At 38.8% G+C, this 21,043-nt stretch overlaps 1 protein-coding gene across 1 annotated transcript; it reads right to left on the bottom strand.

Annotated features, from left to right (window-relative positions):
- Positions 1 to 8,916: 8,916 nt before the first annotated feature.
- On the bottom strand, positions 8,917 to 20,164 carry DR1 (down-regulator of transcription 1). Its single transcript, XM_057429213.1, has 3 exons — positions 19,627 to 20,164; positions 14,433 to 14,596; positions 8,917 to 11,087 (listed from the first exon to the last, which is right to left on the bottom strand). Exons 1-3 carry the CDS (start codon positions 19,844 to 19,846, stop codon positions 10,941 to 10,943), a joined length of 531 nt encoding a protein of 176 aa, XP_057285196.1. The 5' UTR covers positions 19,847 to 20,164; the 3' UTR covers positions 8,917 to 10,940.
- Positions 20,165 to 21,043: the final 879 nt, after the last annotated feature.

Below are 21,043 nucleotides of genomic sequence, written 5' to 3'. Positions count from 1 at the left end.
TCAGGAAAGATCTTTCACAAGCCCTAGGGTAAAGCAAACATCAGGAACTGGACAATGTTGCAGAAGGACTGGGTAACTCCACAACCTCCAGAACAAGTTGAGAGGTTGCTCCAAAATACCATGTAAAACAGGACAAGTGTTAGCAAGCAGCCTCTAGGCTATACCTGCCTTTTAATAGCATATGCAGGCTATAAAGAGGAGCAATCAAAAGATATTACTGAACTGGCTTTGAACTAGCTAGCGCCGGAATAGGAAACGGTATCATTGCATTAGAGCACTACTGCAGTCTGGCTAATTATTCACGTTCAGAGGTTAACAATTAGACTTAGGAAGTAAGGCTGATTAGGCCAGAAGCTGTACACATTAACACAGTGTTTCTGGGACCCAGCCTAAGTGTTTCTGCGACCCAGCCCAAGTGTTTCTGCATGGAAGCATGATGAGCCATTTAGCCGTACTGGTTCATTCATAACTAGCTCAGATCTTGGACCTTCATTGTACAACACTCCTAGAGAATTAGGACAAATTCTGACTCAGAGGACACAGTTCACAATTATCTGATAGTGCTGATAGCCATTGCTTCTTCAGGTAAAGTAAATGAAACAGATTTGTGAGAGTTGGACGATGTATATACACTACAGGGAAATGGAGGAATGACTGCTTCCAATATTACTGGAAAGGCAGTAAGTATTTCATCATCTAATCGGGACATGGTACGACTTTTAAAACCTCTAATGTAAGCTTTTAAAATCTGTGTGATATAGGATAAAAACCTTCATAATGCCTTTTATACAGCTTTCATATTACAGGATTAAAAAAAAAAAATATCCAGTGCAAATCCTATTTCTTGCCAACAGATTTCAGTCACTTTATTAGCATTTGAATTGAAATTTGGGCATGACTGTTTTCAAAATTGGTTTCTGATTTTTGGTTTGCTTTCAACCTGTACTTCCTCCAAACCCAGAAGTGTGTTTTTATATATATGTGTGTGTGTGTGTGTATCAGGTATGTACACAGAGATGTGCATTTTACCTTTAAACTAGGAGCCACCTCTTTTTCAGTAGAGAAGATCATAGCTCATTACAACAAGAAACTACAAAGATAACTGATAGTAAGTTAGTTGAAAAGCACTTATCTAAGTTACCACGGAACCTGGAATTCATAAGCAATATATTAAGACCATGTGATCAAATTTTAACTCATTAAAAATAAAACAGAAGTCTTAGCAGCATAACACTTACCATTTAGCTTAGCAAGAAGTCTGGCATCAGCCACCATTAGGCCCTTTCCTTGCTTAAGTACATTCCTGCTTTCGGAGATCCCATGTATATCCTGAGTTACACTCTCCTCCAGTTAGGCAGTTCAGGATGTGAAATGACCTAACTGTAAGATGAGGGGAAGAGTCTACTGCATCTCTGCAGGATATTGCTGGAAATGTTATAATTAATCACTTATAAATTTGATATGGCTTCCTTTATCAGAGATTACAACTAGCCTAAGGCCTAGAAGTAATTAAAGTATTACTATTCATGATGGTACATTTTTTATTTAAATATTTATTTTTTAAAAAATTAAAAATATTTTTACTCTTTTAGTCATATCCTTAAAAATGTCAGTCTCAGTGTGGTGGTGCTGGGAATCAAACCAATACAATAAAAAAGTCTCACTAAAGAGACTCAAGAACACATAAAAGACATATTTAAGTAATTCTGACACACAGCAAAGGCTTTGTGATAGACTAGATTGTTCCAGTATCCTTGGAAATCTTTACCATTTTATGGAAGATGATGACAACTTATTTTTAGCTTAGAAAAGTTATTGTTGTATTTAGCTGTTTTGCCCATCAGTGACTAATTAAGGCAGGCTTTAAAAAGAAAGCTGCCTGACTTTATTTTTAGACTGAATCCACATCATTGCAGTGATTACAAGTTATGTACTTTGCTAATTCTGTTCGCTTCTCAACAGAATTCGAGTTTACAAGTGTACCTACGGATATTATCTTGGCAGAACAAGTCTGCATGATTAATGTGGAGTGGCAGAAAAGCTGTCTGGCACTCCCTGTGGGCACACTTTCTAAAGAGCAAAGCAGCTTAGCTTTCCATTGCCACAAAAATCAGCAGGACCTAACAAATTACTTCCAAATATCTCTTTCTCAGCGTGAGGTGCCATTAATCCTTTTCTCCTCTAGCCAGCAGTCTCTCCATCATATTAAAACTGGACTTTACTCCACAAAGAAAATGAAGTGTTCCAAACCCCATAAGTATTACCTCTTTTTGCTTCAAAACCAAAAGAATTTTGGTCTCTCCCCCCTTTTACACATGTATTTCTCCCATCACCAGTACTTTAAGTGCTCTAATTTTAAAAAATACTTATGTTTCTAAGGCTTCCATGTGATGTAATCATTACTTTACAGCTCAGGAAATAGTTTGAGACAGAAGAATAGGTGTGTTCACACTTCAAATTGTGCCGTCTTCTCCACAGACTTCCTCAGTCTCCTAGAGGCTGGCTATTTAACCATCACCAGCAGCAGGCAAAGGGTTTGTATCGGCGCATCTGACTAGAGGTTTACTTCCACTGGGTTCCTGTTTCAACTGTTAAACAAAATGAACTCACAGTTTTACTCTGAGTACTGATTTTTTATTTATTTGTTTATTTATAAAGCAGGAAACTGTCTTACACATCACCTCTGCTTCCAGGCAAAAGGAAGACTGTACATAGCACAGCCTCTGCCACTGCTTAGTGTGTTCTAATTTTTTCTCCTATCTCTGAATTTTTGTGTTAAGAATGGTACCCCCCATCTTTCCAGTCTGTGCTGAAACACATTTCATACAGGAAGAGAAAGGTATGTTTCTTCTTTTTGTCTCGTCTCAGCAAGCAAAACAGAAAGACATCACCAGTGACCGGATAACAGAACTGAAAGGTTACTCAAACCAGCTTACAGGGAGAAAATGAGAACTTCCATCTGCTTGTATGAAATATCCTGTATTCACTCTTTTTGCCTGTACTGTAGCCAAGAGCACATCTTTCCGTGCCATATGTAGCAGAAGAAATGTGTCAATCAGCATCAACTATCAGTATTATAAGTACCAACAAGCTCTTATTTCACAGGAATTTGCTTTCCCATGAAGCAAGACTATCACATGGTAACTCAGCATATCTTATTCATAATAAACAACTGCATCCCAAGCTGAAGGCTCAACAATTACAAAATATCAAGGAAGACCCATGAATCATGATAGCAAAAGATGCTTTTCAACTCTATCTGCTTGAATACTATGAATCCACCTGCTTTCCTTGCACATACTTTCAGAATTATATCAAAATGTAACCATAAATGCCAAGGGTTTGCTACTTTAATTTCTAATATCTCCAGTTCACCTAACCAGTATTCTCTGTTCTCCCACCAAGCCCATCCATGCACATTTCCTTACATTAAAAGAACATGGAGCTGTATCTAATACGCAGTTACATACAGCTACGGTGAATTCTAATAGGCATCATTTTTAATTAGCGTATTATCTACAGGCATAAAGATTATTAGTTTTAAAATAATAACCAAATACTTGAATAGTAACTGCTTTCTGCATTGATTACTTAGCAGCTTTCAAGCAGAGCGTATGGGTTGACATACTGTATCAATATTGAAAGATGGAGAGTCTGTCATGGTATTAATTCAAGCTGTAACAAAATGAATAGTGGATGAATGTGTGGCTAAGGATCAGCACCACTCATTTTCAGATTTGAAGTATTTTACTATCATCTGACTTTGAATTATGATCAGAAACACAAATGTATATGCAGTTGTGCAAAATGTGCCTTAACACTTGAACGTGATCAGTATCCTGGGTTACTAGCTGATCTCATTAAAGGAGTTACGGCAATTCATCAAACGGTTTTCCATTACAACAGACTGTAAGGTTCAGTTAACAGGTATCAGTAGATACAACACACCCAAGCCGAAACCCGTTTTCCGACCGTGACAGCCGCCTGCTGGCAAGCGAAAGAACAAGCAGTGTAACAATACCAACACGTTTCTGCTGTAATCAATCAGATCTTATTTCAGTGGGTGAGGTATGAGTTACACTAATTTGCAACCGAGGCAGCCAAGGATCCCCCGATTGTCCTACGTTCCATATAATTGCAGGGCCTGACTTCTCTCCTTTAAAAGATTTCACCCCTGTGGTTTAATTTCATGTGTCCTTCCCTTGGTATTTTTAATCCTCATGAGAAAGTGGACATCCACATTGCAGAATACCACATTGCAGAATACCACACTTAACTTGTTCATGAAAAAGCTGTCAAAGGATCACAGTGTTGAAGGAAACTCAAGAGTAATTCACATACCCAAGATAAGTCTCCCCTCCCGCTAATCACCTTAGAAGAACAGGAACTGCTAAATAAATCAGCAATGGGAATGATAACAATGTGTGTAGAATAGATATCCCACTAAGAAAATCAATTACCTTACTATGTCTCCCTCTTACACTGATAGCTACAACCCCATTTATCATTCTTATTTGTTCCAAGTGAGATTCTGATCAGACACAAATTGTAGTTTCCAAATAAGCTAAAGTTTAGCAAAACTAAATTTTCAAGTTAATTCCAAGAAACAAAAATAAAGAAACAACTTGTATAAAAAGGAAGTTTATTTCTGTGATATCGCATTTTTGAAGACCTATTTAACTAAGTCTGAAGACCAGTTCTCTGGGCTTCGAAGGCAGATAAAATCTAGCAAGTAGCCAAGTGAATCCTAGTAAGTCTCTCCCTTTGAGAAAAGGTGAGATGTGAAGGTAAGAATATACATAATTTCTTAAGACTCTTCCCTCCCTAACACACTCATCTTCTAGAAGCCAGGGCTTTTCCCCATCGGATTTACCACTACCTATGGTAGTGTTCTCCTTATGTTCAGATCTCCCCAGTTGAAAATGAAATGCACAGAACATGAGGGTTCAGTTGTGCTGCTGCTACCTTTTGTCTCTGAAAAGAAGCTAGTCACCATTTCCTATGATCTCTTCTAAGCTAAATAATTGCACCATTTTCAGCACCAAGTAAAAAAGAAAAATGACTGAGTTTGAAGACTCAAGTGTCCCTCTGGGCTGGAACACACACACCACTGAGGCAGGTGACAAAAATAGATCTGAACACAAATACATTATGGGGACAAAAAGAAAATCCTTTTGAGCATTCAGAAATTTTAGTCTGTGTTCATGAAGGAGAAACTTCTAAAATACACTATGGTAACACAATCAATACTAGAGATTTCAGTTTATGGCAGCATCCAATTCTCGTGATTAGAGCAAAATCACAATTAAAGCAATCAATTAAATGCTCTCCAAGCTTGTCTGCTACTATAGTCCTTCCTGCAGGACTATGTGATTCATGCCCTATATTATTTCCACCTATGAAGTCAGTTCATCATTTTACTGGGAGAAAAGTTTGAGGGGTGAATTTTGCCCCAGAACATCAATTTACGCTTTTTAAATAGGTAAAATAATGTTTTTCAACATTTTGGAGAAGATAACTCACTAAGAGCAGTGACAGACAGTTTAGTCCCATGTTTTCACATTCTCCAGACTGAACAAATAGCTTTTTCACATTCATCAAAAATTGCCCCTTTCATTTTAATGATACAAAACATTAAGATAAACTGATTTCATTTGTTTAAAGGCTTAGTTTTAAATTTTATTTAAAACTGTATTTTAAAATCATTTTGTAAGCACCTCAAACTGTAAAACTTTTGTAGAAATGAAAACATGTTTCTAGCAGGTTCAAGTTTCAAAACATTAGAACATATTGAAAACAAGAAAAGAAGTTGTTTAAGGGCTATGAGTTTAACTGCATACAATTTAACCAGCAATCCAGACAAACTACCACAGGTATAGAATACGAAATACCATCAGAGAATATGGAAGATTCATGTAAGTACATTTTTAAGAAGGAACTGTCTGTATTTAAGATTTTAATTTTACCTGCCTGGAAAATAATTATCTCTGCATGCAAAGATGTACCAGTTAGCTTTTGCATTACTAACACTGCACTGCCTCTTCCATGGGTTATGCTGCTGCCTAGCAGAGAATACAAATTCATCCCAGAAACAAAAAGGACACTGATTTTGATTTCTAGTACAGCTGTGGTTTTTCACTCCGTAGGTAACAGAATGAAATTTGAACATAACATTAATGAAACCAAGTCCTAGCCCATAACCAGCAATCCCAAGCTCTTCACTGTTACAAATAACTTATTTCATCTCTGGCAATGACTTTTATAACAAGTCTGTCTTGTTTTCCCAATTACTTACTCTCTAGATGAGTCACCCCTCCATGAAGTCTGACATTAGGATAGCATCTTTTTCCTCTACACAGTGCACCACCTTTTTGTTCTAGAGCATGTGAAAGTGTTAGCTTCAAAGCACAGCAAGGACTATTCAAATACCAACATTATTACACTGGGCAGTATAACATTGCCTACACCTAGTTAATGCTTGTACGATGCTTTGAAGATCTAAAAGCTTGATTACTCACTAGTAACAGTATTGATCTAATACCAAACCCGTACTAATTCCTTCTGAAGTGAGTGTGGAAGTCATTCAGACTTACACTATGTAAAACGTTAGTCAACCTACATGGGGGCTAAAAGAGATAAATCAATTATTTTGAAACAAGGAAGAAACCATCTCAAAAGTATTACAAAAATTAACCACATGAACATTCAGCCTGAAAATTAAATGTAATCTTTACATAATTTACTATGCCTCTTCTAAATCTTCACCCCAGATACATAAAAGTGTAGTAGCTGTTTACATTTAAAAGTGAGGAAAAAAAACACCAGGTTGTAGCAGTACTGTCAACCCTTACTTGAACATTTGAGATAGAAGCCTTCATGTTGTATCCCTGTAATTGACATGACAATAAATCACAGACATGAAGAATTAAAAATCAAACATCCCCTACCCCAACACATTCAGGAGCATCACCTGCTATATATTTCTACCCTTGGTTATTCGAGTTTATTTATGCTAGACTCATCCACACAGCAAAACCCACACTTATTTATGAGTGATTGATGCATGGGATATGGCATGTCCAATTGCATGCACTATCTAATCATATTGCTGCAAAACTTCCACTCCCCAAGTACTGGCTCAGTTGCATTATAGCACAGTACCACAGCAAAGAACAGCCTGCAATTCAAGCATTCACTGGATCTGTTCTTTCCAGAAATGCACATACTCCAGCATATTTGGTGCCCCATGTACTCAAGAACTGGGATAACTACTTCTAGTACCACTATTATATTCTCAAAATTTCTGATTTTTGTGGCTATGATTGTGTGGAATCAAAAAGAAAAAAGCTCAGTTAAATTTGGGTAAAAAACAAAAAAAGATTACTCAAACTAAGCACAAACATCTTTTGGAAGAGAATCTATCATTTCCGATTGCCAGCAAACCTTAACTGGTGTATGCTGAGCCTGACTCCTTTTCATCAGTTATACCCAGCATACTTGACTCACAGGTGGCACATTCACAGAGTAGACTTTCAGCAAGCCCCAGGGATCAAAAGAGCTAGCCTGTCTGATTTATCTGCAAGCAAAATCAATCTTTAACACTGGCCAGTATCCCACTCACATGCTCCCATTGTGTAAGCTACAAAGTAAAACTTCTCCATCTTAGATTAATAGTGTAATACCAAAAAGTAATTTAACCACAGCACTCAATCTTTAATATGACACTCCTCCCTCCTCTTTTGTTTTGAGCATGGTTTATATGAAATCACAACACAACACTGGAAGGCTAAAATGAGGTGTACACTCCAGAGTTAGGGTTTTGCTGTTCACATCAATCATTAAATCACTTTATACCCTTGACTTGGCACTGTTTCAAAATCATTACCAGATCAGCACAGGCATTATTATACAGAGTCCTCATCAATGGAGGTACCTTAACAAATCTTAACAGCTCCATTTATAAGTGTGGCTTTCAGACTTCTTCCATTCTTGCAGGAATTCCTTTCCAATCTTTCAATACCAAACTCAACTAGATGCTTTTAAATAGAGAAATTCAAATACCAATTTAAGTATTTGATATTCAGAATCCTTCCTTTAAAAGCATCTCAGTGTAGTAAGTACAACTATATTCAGTATCCACAATGTCATGCACATACGCACTTTATTAAAGTAACAGAAAGGCTTTGCGATAAAGTCACTTAATGAAAGCACTCTGAAACAGACTGTCAAAATATCTATGGAAAACCCACAGATAATCTCACCCACCCAATAGTTAAGAAACAAACACATCCTTATGCATGTTTCGTTTGAGACAAAGTAACAACACAGGTCACTAACCAAACTACACTCTATGTATCTGGTGTATCAAAAAACAACTCCAGTGGCACCGCAAGTTCAGAAATCTCTTGTCTTCACTGAACAGCTGGTACATGGTAGGAAAGTAATACAAGACTTGTCATTTGTTGAGAGATCAGTGAAGATTCTCCCCGTTTACTCCTCATACTTGGGGTGGAATGGCTGAATAAGTAGTCTCTGAACAAGACTATCTGCACGACATTAATTCAACAGGAGACTAACAAATACTCTTATTTCCACACCCTCTGACTGGGGTCTTTCACTTTGTGAAACTATTCTAGTAAGTTGTATTTGGTCTACAGCGGCTTTGTCCAACTTTTCAAGTTGAGAAGGTCAGGTTATGAAAATGCATATATACAATATACAATTCCCAAGAGGAAAGAGAGCAGGTCAAGCCCAGAAATGTTGTTTGCAAGCATGAACCCCACTGAGCAGCAATGCCATCCCACAGCACTTCAGTTGTAAAGACTTCGGTCACAAGAAGTGTTCAGTGGGTCTAAGTAACAGCCGAGTTTAGGTAATCTTAACAGTTTTCTTTATAAACAGAAGACAGACTATTCATTAAATATAAAAGCAATTTTATAAAAACACATCAGAATTTTATTGCTTGAAGAATACAGCATATGAAAAAGCACAAGAATGTCCAAAAGAAAGGTCACAAGGATCCAAACATATTACACCATACATACCAGATGCAGTAAAATGTTAACCTGAATTCTGCATCAGAAAAGAAAGGTGTGAAAATATATCTAGTAGTATTTAAAAGGAAAATACTCATTTAAAATAGAAAGTGTGAAGGTGTTACAGTACAAGTTAGAAAAGCCAACACTGCACATTAACATTGTATCACTAGACTAGATTTTCTACCTTTGGTACTTAAACCTTTACAGAAAACCACTTCCTCAGATGAACCTTGCCAAATGCATTTCATAAAGTAGCCATGAAAGGCTTTTTGTTTTGTTTTTCCTGTTTAAACATAAGCATTCAAACCAATACTTTTCTGAGTTTCCACTGCATTAATGCATTTAAGGAAGTGTTCACATTTATAAAATATGCAATTCTATTTATCTCCAATTTAAACCAGAAGTCACTATGTGGCTGAGATGCGAATATGCCAACTGTACTTTGTTCAGATCTCCATGTAAAAATGGGCACATCATTTTCTGTTTGCATTCTTATGTAAACAGACTGCTGCAGCCCTCCTCAAGAATTCTAACTAGAGCAACTTGCTGAGGACACCAGTTAATGAAACAATCCACGTCATTAGAGAGCTATGGGGTCATCTACAGCAGCATGCAAGTGGCTTTTCTAGTCTGCTCAGATTAGTGTACCAGAAGATATGCCAGTATTACTTCAAGTAACACATTAAAACTCAGCAATGGACACTACTGTGCTTTATTCCAACACAAAGAACAGCTGCTCATCCATTAATCAACAGAAGTTTCAAATCAACTATCAAAAGGACTACTACATCATTTCTGTTCCATGTATTGTTGATCGCTCTCAGGGAACAGTTTAATCAAAAACCTGGACTTACCTATGAACCAATCTGAAGGAAGAAAATGTTATCTTTCAACAAGGTATTTTAGTAATCCAGTGGCAATCTAGTCTGGAGAATGTTAGCGTTACGCTGACAATGACTAATCAAGGTTAAATAAATTCCCTCTTTTATAGTAAGCATGCTCTTAGCTTCAGCTTTTGCCATCTTAGGCTTGGATATTTAAATCATTCCCAGTTACACCAGTGGAACTAAACCCATTTTGTTTTGCCAAGTTCCAGCTTTACATTTCAACAATATGAATAGCTCTGGACTACGAAATACCATCAACAACGGTTAACATTAAACTGGAGTGAAATAATAGAAGAGTTAGTTCTTCAAACCAGTCAGTCTTTGAAGTAAAATACTCAGTTAGGACTGTCAAAGGATGTCATAATAAAACCATGGGTTTATTTTTTTCCATCCCTATACAAAAAAATGACTGAATTTGTACAACTCCTATTAAACATACCTTTTCCTAACTTGGTGAAAATGTATCATTTTCAAATTTCAACAAGTGTGGTATTTGAGCATATATAATATTTATTGCCATATACATCCTCATTTTAAAAAGTAAGAATTCAGACTTTACTGCTGAACTCTGCTTTTTTTCCCATCAAGAGGTTATTGGCTACTGTACCACTCCCCCCGCCCCCCCAAACCAGTTAAAAATTCTAAGTAAGATTTTATAGTTTAGTTAAAAGGGAAGAAATTCAAATGTGGATTTAGAGCTTTTTGTATAAATCTCACTATATTTTATAAACTCGTTTATTGTAACACTGTTTATTGATCAAATAAATGACGCAATGCTATCTAAAATTTCCATATACACCATTAAAAATCCGAAGTTGATATGATACTGAACCTTAAATCTTCAAGAGTTCAAAAAGAGACAGTTTATACACGTACAGCACACAACAGCAGACACCCCTAGAATACCAATTGCCAGTCCATGATGCATACAAACTTACAGGTAAGCATTCATTTCACTGTTTTCATTGTGCAGGAAAAAGTATTTCTTAGCAAAGACGAATTCAGCTGGTGAATTTCAGATATCATCTTCATCGTCTTCATCCTGAGAGGATCCTGCCTGATTGGATGCACTGGCTGAGGCAGCAGCAAGCTGTGCCTGTTGAGCTGCTTGTTGCATCTGTAGCCATTCCTGCTGCGCCAGTTCTGCTTGCTGTTGTCTAGCCTAGAGACACGAATTTAATTGTTAAGTCCAAACATAGCTTGTGAAGAATCTTTTGAGCACCTTACCTTAGAAAACAGTTTCATCCACACCTGCAGATTTCTTTTGTATAATTTTTATTCATTTTACTTATAAAACACATCTAGAAGTGTTATTATTTGTTTAGTATTTGTACCAAGATGTTTAGCTCTATTCTCTCTTCCTTCTGAAGAGGCCACTATTCAGACAGTTGCAGTTACAAAAAACAAGAGGCAAGAGCTAGTGTACTTAGGGTCCATCATAAGGACTGTGCTGAGCCACTTCCTAATGGAAAAATTAAGTGAGGCAAAGCAATGGAAATTTTAGGATTTGAGTTCAAGGGATCTTAAGATTTAATCACATTTCAGAAATGAGAACAGCCCTACTTTGTTGATTACAGATACTAAAACTTGCAATTATGAAATCATCCAATTGCATCACAAAGGCACACATTATTACAAAAAACATAGAAGAAAGCCATTATCTTGCTTTGCTAAGCAATCTTTGAAAAATAGAGCAATGCAAGGTCTTCTCAAATTCAGGTATGCAGACTGAGGAAGGCTTTGCTACAGAAAGGTACAGTCCTTTACTGAAAGGTACAAGATGCTCTAACAACATGACCTCTCGTTTTCCTATCCAGGATTTTCACTTGGTTTTCAGCAACTATTGTTGATTTCAACAGTTTACTAGTCAATTGTGTTCAAGGTAGAACTTCAATTTCTGAGTCAATGTCTGAGCAAACATTCCATTTTGAGGGAATGTTCTATTTTTGAAAACTAAAATTTGAGTGAATTTTCTATTTTGATTGAAAAAGTTATTTAAAAATCTTTAGCCTTCTACTTTTACAAGTCATCACAAAGATTGCAACAATTCCTTTCTAATCCCATTGCACTCACTGAATTTTCCTATTTTTTTTTTTTCAATCATCAACAAATTTCACAGTTTTGTGAATTTTAAGATGCCAAAAGATGATGCTTTGGAAAGTGATCAAAACCAGTTTATCTACTTGGCCAAATGAAAAAGGAGTCTTTCCTTATTTTAAGGGCCATGTTTCCTCAGTCTGTTCTAGCATTAAAAGAAAAAGCTTTTGCAGAGTTATAAATCTCTTCTCAATGAAGACTTTCCAGTATTTCAAAATTCGAGTGGCAGTGAAGTTACAAGGTTTGAAAAACAATTTAAGACATTGTAAAGTTTCCAACAAAAGAAGACAACAGCATCTGTACACACAGAAGCAGCATAAATATTTATACACACAATGTAACAGTAAGGCTCCCTATTGACCCTGCTACAGTTAAGTTTACTGTACACTCAGTGAGGCAACTGATACACATACATGACCCAGGAATCAGAGGCTCAGCACTTCACACTGGACGGATCGTTTTGTCAGTGCCCACTCTCACTACCATATTTATAATTATATCAGCCATTTCAAAAATGTGAAGAAAGGTAATAAACCCCAAACCATTCAGCTGTATTGATGAAGAAGTCTTATAACCACCTGGCAAACTTAACTCGTTTATTGCCCAGATGAACCTTAGTGAGGAAGCCTTGTAAAACCCCCAGATCTGTTAAGGGCCTAATCTTGCACAGAAACTTACAGACCTGCATGAACAAAGGGATAAGCCATTCCTGACTTCAAATATTTACTATCATCCAATCTACAGGCATCAAACATTCATAACATTAACAGCAAGTATTTTAAAGCTACAGCAAGAAGTCAGTATTAGTGGCATGTTCCAGACTATTAACAAGATGGCACAAATAAACAAACAGGCACTTGTGTAACTGCTTTTAAGAATAATTACACTATCTCCAACAGCATAATACAATTGGTACTGCTGAAAAACAAGGCTGACATTGCTGACTAAGGGAAATTTTTTCAAATTCCCAAGGATTATAAAAAAAAGAAAAAATCATTCATACAATCTTGGATGCATTGCCTTAATTTAAACATTAAGGCACAATATTATAGAATTTAAAAAGAACATACCTGAAGGGGTCATTCCTTAGATAAAGCGTGGCTTGCTTTAGGGTGGCCATGGATTCAGCATTTACGTTTTTACTTAGTAGAGAGTACTACCCTTAACACACTTTATTTTTGCTACTTTTTTATCTGATATACAATGCTAAATCATTCAAACAAATTAGAAAGCCAAAAAAAAGGTATTAAACTATTATTTGCAACTCTCTCCTTTAGTCCAGAAGCAGCATATTAGTCTTTTTAATGTTAGTACAGTCAAACTAAAGTTAGGCACAAACAAATTTATCATAAGTAGTTCACTGCACACAGACAATAGCTGTGTGGTAGGCTGAAACTTTAAATGCCTTAAAATGCATCATGCAATTAAGATTAAAGTAGTTGGCATGCTGTAATATGAAAAACAAGCTATTAATTGTTTCAGCAAGATAAAAGTATAGCGAAGAGGGGGACATTACACACAATGGAACAAGCATTTTCAGCAGAGAAAATTAAGCAAGCAAATTGAGAAAATAAGTTTCATGCCTTGCGTAAGTGGAAGGAGAAACCCAAGATAATTTTCACATCACTTAGAGAATGATGGTCTTTTCAAACTAACAGAACAATACAAAGATAGTGTAGAAATATCCGTAAATAAAATTGGCGTTTAGTTATTTAAACTTGGAGGTCTTCACAAACTATCTAGGAAAGCTGAGAGGGGAGAAGGCTGGGTTGATAGAGAATATATGTGTGCCTCTGTTTGCACAGTATTTGCAGGAAAATGCTTTTCCTATGCCTGAATTGCCTCTACAAATTTATGCATGAATTCACTCAATTAGAGTCTTGCCAAGAGTAAAGGAAGATGAGAAAGGACAACTTAGAAATTTTGAACAGTTAAATGTTTCTTTCAAAGCCTAAGAAATAGCATTTGTGCACTGATGGCCAGAAACAGAAAAGATTTTTTTTACTTTTTGATGCATCAAAAGTGGTCATTTCCTAGAGCACCAGCTGTCATTCTTTTATTTCCTCAGCCAAGTAATTCCTAACATATTCTCTCCAGTAGAATGCAAATACCTAAGAGCAGAAAAAAAATCCATGCTTTTTAAACCTAGTTTATAAAATTTGTTTGCATACCAACTGCTGTATGTCAAATAACAGAAGTAACAACTAGCACCATCTTATTTGTTGACTTCCCTCAATTCAAATAGGCCAAGGTCAATAGCATCACAGATGTCACATCAATTGACAAGGAAGGGGATACATCTTGAGGTGTGCACATATTTTTTGTGGCACTAGATCTCCAGCATTAATAATTCCAACCTCATCAGTATAAGTATTCACTTCTTGTGAAGTATAACAGAAGCTTCACTTACTTTTGCAAACAATTCCTGTTGCTGCCTTAGAAGCTCTTCTTCCGGAATGCCAAGGTTCTCCAAGCGTGAACTGGCCTTTCTTCTCTTTAGTGCTACTGTTTTGCATTCTTGCAAGACTTCTTTGACTTCACTGATATATGAGCCAAACCCCAAACTTTCTAGTGCTAGAAAGAAAGAAAGAGAACACACTGTTTATCTTTTACAAAGTTTTTGATAATAGGTATAAATTTCTCAAGAGATTTCTTCGTTTTTAAAAAAAGTAATCACTTGTCTATCATCTGGTGACAGAAACCTGTGTTCATAAGATCTGACAGATATATTCCCTATCTCTTCTATGCCATTTAAGGGTCCATGTTTTCAGGCTAGAAAAATTAAGGCTGCAGAGCAGCCTGCACTTGCAGAGGATTCATGGCTTTCCGATACATTAGAATAAGCATTCTTCTTCAAAAGGCATCTTTCTCCCATCTTCTACATACCAGAACTAAGCAGAGTTCTACATACCAGAACTAAGTAGTCCTCCCTACCTGAATTGTTAACCTTCAGTCTCTCAGGGATTCTATCTTTCCAGTTCTAAGTCTTCAGTAGAAGGTATATTAGCAATCAGTAACAGAGCAGAAGCAAAATGTTAACATCTGAATTTGTCTTTCAAGTGCCAAGAAGGTAAAAATGCATCATTTACACATATGAATTTATACAGAATTACGTATGAGCTCTTTAATGTTTTATTTCTCAACAGAAACCACTTTATTTATCTTCATGTGAAAACATATTCAGAAACTAAAATCTTGCACTTTTGTCTGCTCAAAGAAATCTGAAATGCAGCTATATCCTGCAACAACAGGCTTTCTGAAGAATGCACACGTAACAGAAAGGATTATAAAAACTCAAGTGTGACAAAAAGCACATACTCTATTTCCTGATGTAGTTACTATGATATGCCTCCAAACATACACACACCCCTAAGTGGAACTTACTACAGAACACGCTAGAAGTCTTACATAAACACAAATTATACTAGAGACAGGTTCAAATCTCAGTTTAATAAACCACCTGGTTAATTTCCAGTATTTACATAAATCAGAGTTTCCTTCACAGAATGACAGTTGTTTTAATCTTTATCTTACTTTATTTCACCCTTACATCACAAGCTATTCAAGAAACAGTACTAAAATAAACTGCACAACAGCAGTCAACAACTTGTTATAAACAAGCTCTTGGCTACACTAACTCCAACTATATTCTAACATTAATTTTGTAAGCAACATTTTCCTACACATAATTACAGCAGCATGCCACTGTATCATACAACTAAACAATAACCCAAAGGCATTCACTAGGTTTTCAGCTTCCAGCTTGTAGTCAAGGAGACAATTAATACACTGTCTTCAACAGGGCATTACAGTACAGCTCTCTAGTCATGCAAGACCACCATTCCTTTAGCAGATAACATTTGGCAAATGAGCTTACATAATACCTATTTCTTAAGAAAAACAAAGTTAAAAGACAAACTGATTTAGAGATAATGAAATTACTCCAGAGACAGTATATGCTAGTTCAGACTCAGCCCACACACAAGACACTGTTCAATTAGCCCACCGTTTCTATGAACCCAGGACAGAGATTTACCAAAAATCTTTAGCAACTCAATGAATCCAACTTCAGAAGACAGGAGCCAAATCCACATCTCATGGTCCAGAACTGGTTTTCTAAGCAATCTATATTTAAGAACTTATGCAATTTTAACATGTAAACAGCATATACAGTAGACTAAAGTAATATCTTTTTTAACCACAATATAAAATTTTAAGAACCCTTAAAATTTTAAGAAAAGTATAAAATTTTTAAGACTCTACAAGTCTAACTTCACAAAGACAAACCATCATAGCAAAAACACATAGGTGTTCATCCAAAGAACATTCTCAGTGATTAGGGTTGGCAATCTGCTGCATCAGAATATGAACGATGGCCCAATCTGCAGTCAACAGCAAGAAGTGGTTTTAAGGAAATTTTAAATGGCCCTTAAAAGAAAGTAAATTAACGCAAAGGACTTGAACAGTTATGTACTGAATATAGCACACACTCAAAATCCTAAAGAAAGCATGTGACATAATCAAGCCAGATCTGCACAACTGTTCATCATAATAAAGCTATGAAGAGCCATATATGCACCACAGGTTCTAGTGCATCAACATTCTGCTGGCTGTGAAACGACTTACAAAACTTACTATCTTCTTGAAGCACATCAAGGCTTTACAGAACACATGCACAGAATAAATATCAACCTCTTTATACCAGCAGAGTGCTGAAATGTGGGACAAGTCACTGCTAATTTAGCAGAGCTACTGTCAGTACCCTAATAGCTCATGAAAAGAAGCTACAGGATTTGCCACCAATCTACAGCCTACCTTACTGCACAACAGGTCTGTATAGACCAAGTAACTAAACTAATCAAGTCCATTAAAATGTCAATTTAACATCTCACCATTTTCAGAATTCAATGGAAGTTCAATTTGTCACAAAAAAGCCTGCTTTGTCATGGCTCACATAACTACCAAATGAGGCTATATTCTGTTCCAGGATGGAAGGATATTCATTTGCTTATTAGAGCCTCAGATTCACAGCTGGGTTCAACAATAAAACACAAAGACACTCTCCACTTAGGACTATTACACAGCCTTGATGCTTTTCGGCACTCTCCAGGGAAGGTGCTTTGTATTTTATTGCTAGCAGCGAGTGCTTGGCAAAGTCTGAGTACATCTACCAAATCAGATCTCCCATGGGATGCAAGAAGCCTCTGCTTTTCTTTCCCTGTGCTGTTGACAGTCAAGTGTGCTACAACACAATGAAACACAGCAGCGACTTAGTCTATCTGAAGCATAACCCAGTGGCAAGGGGAAAGAGTTCTAGCTCAGCACATGGTCACACAAACATTTTAACAGCGCAGGAAAGGAAAGGGTGTCTTAAGCACCACTGCTGCCAAACACTTAAGTACAGTGACCAAGTGCAGCTTCACACTATCTCTAATGCAGTCCAATGGCAGGGTGTCACCAACTGCAGTGCCTCTTTCCCCTTCTTCCTTCCCAGTGAAAGACCCTTCCTGCTCCTTGCTTCCAATCCAGTAACTTCTTGTTTACAGGAACAGTCAGATCAGCAAACTCATCTGACAGAAACCTGCACTTCCTCCCTTGATTCTCAAAGTCAGTTGTATCAGCAATTGCTAGATCCAGCTCTAGGAAGGGCACAAAAGGATTCCTCTTGGCAGCACACTGTGTTTAGACTGGACCAGGTGTGAGGCCATTAGCCTCATCCTACTTCTAAATAAACTGGTTTAAGCATTCAAAAGGAACAAGGTATCTGGATGACCACAACAAATATATTTCAATTACCTAATTAGTTAGCATCCTTATCCAGAGCTACATTAAGAGGCAGTCAAAGCTGCAAATATCTAGAATGTATGAAGATGGATAAAAACGCTGAAATAGTACACCTGTATACACATTTTCACCGTTTCCAAAATGAGCCATCTAAACCCTCCTACCTCAACAAAGGGATCCCCTGCCAACTAGCCAGCATCTGGAAGAAGCCAATAGCCCATACATCTTCCTAAAAACAAGAACAGCAGAAAATCCAAAACCAACTCCTATCTCTGGAGCATTACAAAAAGTTTTCCTTGGCAATATTTGACTAAAAAGTACAGATCTAATATGGAACTTTTTCCTAACTCTAAAATCTTGTAACACAAAAACACAAAGCCCAGTAACATACTTAGTTTGAGACCACCTGCTGACGACACATGCACACCCAAGTGTGAATATGCAAAACCACACATTTTAGTTTTGTTTTCAAATCCATCCACACTAATCCCAGGGCAGAAGTAGGCGAAATCTTCACTAAAGACCACCACTAGTGGGCAAAAAATATTGTCATTCATTATTGCAACTCTAACTATTATATCATTCTATGATATTCCACAACCTTAATAGCTCATGTCTTGTCCTATGTTAAGGACTGAGCTCAAATGTTCTCGTGATCACTTGAAGAAACTATCCATCTACTAAGAAGCATCATCCCCGAAGTATGCTTACACATGCAAGCACAAGTTTTACTCTCTACATCCTGAGCTTCTGTGATGCAGTCGTGCTGCTGAACTTCCAGATTTACATGTATTTCTTAATACCAAAGTTCATACACACCACGTATTTTCTTTTGCTGTTCATAATCCAGTCAAGTACTTAAAATTCTTGTGGTGAGCAAGCTGATACAATCTGAAGGAATCGTTTTGTTTGGTTCAACCAGATAATCCCAAAAAAACAAGTTACAAAAAAAAACCACTTTTCCAACTAACTTGGTACCATCACAGTCCTGAAAACAGCTCAGCTGTACTGCAAATACTGCTGTTGGTATCTCCACTAGACAGCACAGCACTTTCCACTATTACTGCTACAAATTTGTTTGCAGCAGACACTGGTATCAACAACCTTTTGCTTTAGCAACAACGTGAATGATTCCTGACAAAACATGTCTGCTGCAGACTTAAGGATGAGCAACGAAAGTCTCTTGTTTCTAGCAGAATTTAAAGAACAGCAAATGAGACACAGACTGACCTCGCCTTTTACTGAAGCAAGGGGAAAAAGTCAACAGCAGATGCGACGGCATCAGTCACGTTTAAGGGCTTTCTACAATAGATACAAATACTCAGTACTACAAGGATAGCCCTAGAGAAATCTGCTTTTTATAGGATCCAGACAGGACGACTCTGGATTAAAGGCTGGGCCCCACAAACTCAGCCACGCATCTTTTGTCAGCCTCCAATTAGAAAGACATTTAACACATTCAGGATCCTAAAACACGCTATGAAAGAACTGTGCGGAACCACTCGTTCCGAAGCTGACCTCGTTTCACAGGTACGAAAAGGGCGAATGGGTTTGGTGACTTCACCCAGAGCATCACAGACTTCTCCGGAGCACAGGACGAGGGCTGGTCCTGGGCACGCTCCGCAGCCGCTCTCACCACACAAAGACAACCTCCCCTTGCAACGCGACTGACACGACACGCTATACCTCCAGACCCTTACGAGACCCCCCCGGCTTTTGTGCTGTATAGAGATGAAAACCAAAACGCAGCGGAAGCAGCCGCCCGGGGACGGACAAGAGCGGCTCGCAGCCCGCAGACCCGCGGGGGGCACAGCGCCTACCCTGGATGACATGCTCCGGGGAGATGGTTTTCTTCTCGGATTTGTTACAGATCTCGTTGGCCTCGGAGGAGATGAGGTGGATGAATTCAGTGCAGCAGTTCACCACCAGCTCGCGGGCGTCGTTGGCCACGCGGACGTTGGGGAGCGTTTCTTTGATCATCTTGTTGATGGCAGCCCTGGGGATGGTGAGGTCGTCGTCGTTGCCCGACGACGAGGCCATCCTGGCTGCCGTTGGCTCCCGCGCTCACGGGCTCCCCCTCAGACGCCGCGCGGGCCTCCAGCGCGGGGGGGGGGTGGTGGGAGGCGGGCGGGGCGGGCGCTGACGACGAAGGGAGGGAGGGAATGAGGAAAGAAGGGAGGAAGAGCGAGCGGGGCCGGCGGGAAGCAGGACTAAGAAGGGGCTGCTCGGGCTCAGGGCTCCCTCGGCCGCGGCGCCTGCAACTGCCGCCTCCACCACATCCTTCGGGCGCTGGCGCCGCCGCCTTATGAACGGCTATGGGAAAGGCGAGCCGCTAAATCACCCCTGTACAGCGCAGCACGGCTCCCCCGGCAGCGTCCGGCCCGGTGGTAAGGACGGCCGCGAGGCGGAAACGGTCTGACTACGGGCTCAGTCTGCGAGAGACGTCGCTTCCGCCGGAAGCGGGGACGCGCTTCCGCCGCCTGTGCACTCCCGCCCCGGGAGGGCCGGAAGAGCTGGAGGTAGCACGTGCCGGTGAGCGGCGGCAGCGGCGGCGGGCAGCGCCTGGGTCACCCCCCCCCGGCTAGGTTTCCCCCTCGCTTCCGCAGCAGCCGCCTCGCAGCCCCGGCAAGCGCCTCGCCTGAAGTTTACCCAGAAGCGGCAGGTGTTGCTGTGGGCTCACCAAGGCTTCACCTATGAAGCGGTGTTTGCTTCTTTTCACCTGATCGGTAAACAGTACCGTGAGGGTTTTGTGGAGCAAAGCACACGGGCATTTGTGGAAGGCCCGTGAAAACCTGCACTCCTGGTAGCACCTCGCTACTTTGTACTGAGACAAGGAGGCACAAAAGCACGAAATGTAGTCTGTTCTAAGTAACGTTAAGTTTGATGGCTTTGTAATGGAAAATAACTGAGGTGCTTGAAGGCAGTTCACATAGCTGTAGGTCCTTAGGACCTTAGTACAAAAAGTGTAAGAAAAACAGATAGAAAAACAGGACCTGGGGATGGGGAGTATCAGGGACTAGCAGATGGTCCAGGATGGAAATAGTTAAACTAACTGATAAGTAGAAGGACAGGATCATTGCTATTTCTGTAATGTTAATTAAGTTGGTGCTCAAAGAATGCCGGCAGTTATGAAGATTGTTGGAAGAAGTAAACGACTCTTAAAGACCACCACCACTTTTTTGTGTGCATGCGGGAAACTTTCTGGAAAATGATGTAATTCATGTGTAGCCTCATCAA

This window comes from Pezoporus wallicus, unplaced genomic scaffold (assembly GCF_028554395.1).
Source record: "Pezoporus wallicus isolate ANWC-B61680 ecotype Strahan unplaced genomic scaffold, APGP_CSIRO_Pwel_v1 contig_593, whole genome shotgun sequence".
NCBI classification, from domain to species: Eukaryota; Metazoa; Chordata; class Aves; order Psittaciformes; family Psittacidae; genus Pezoporus; species Pezoporus wallicus.
This window is presented reverse-complemented; position numbering and strand designations above follow the sequence as displayed.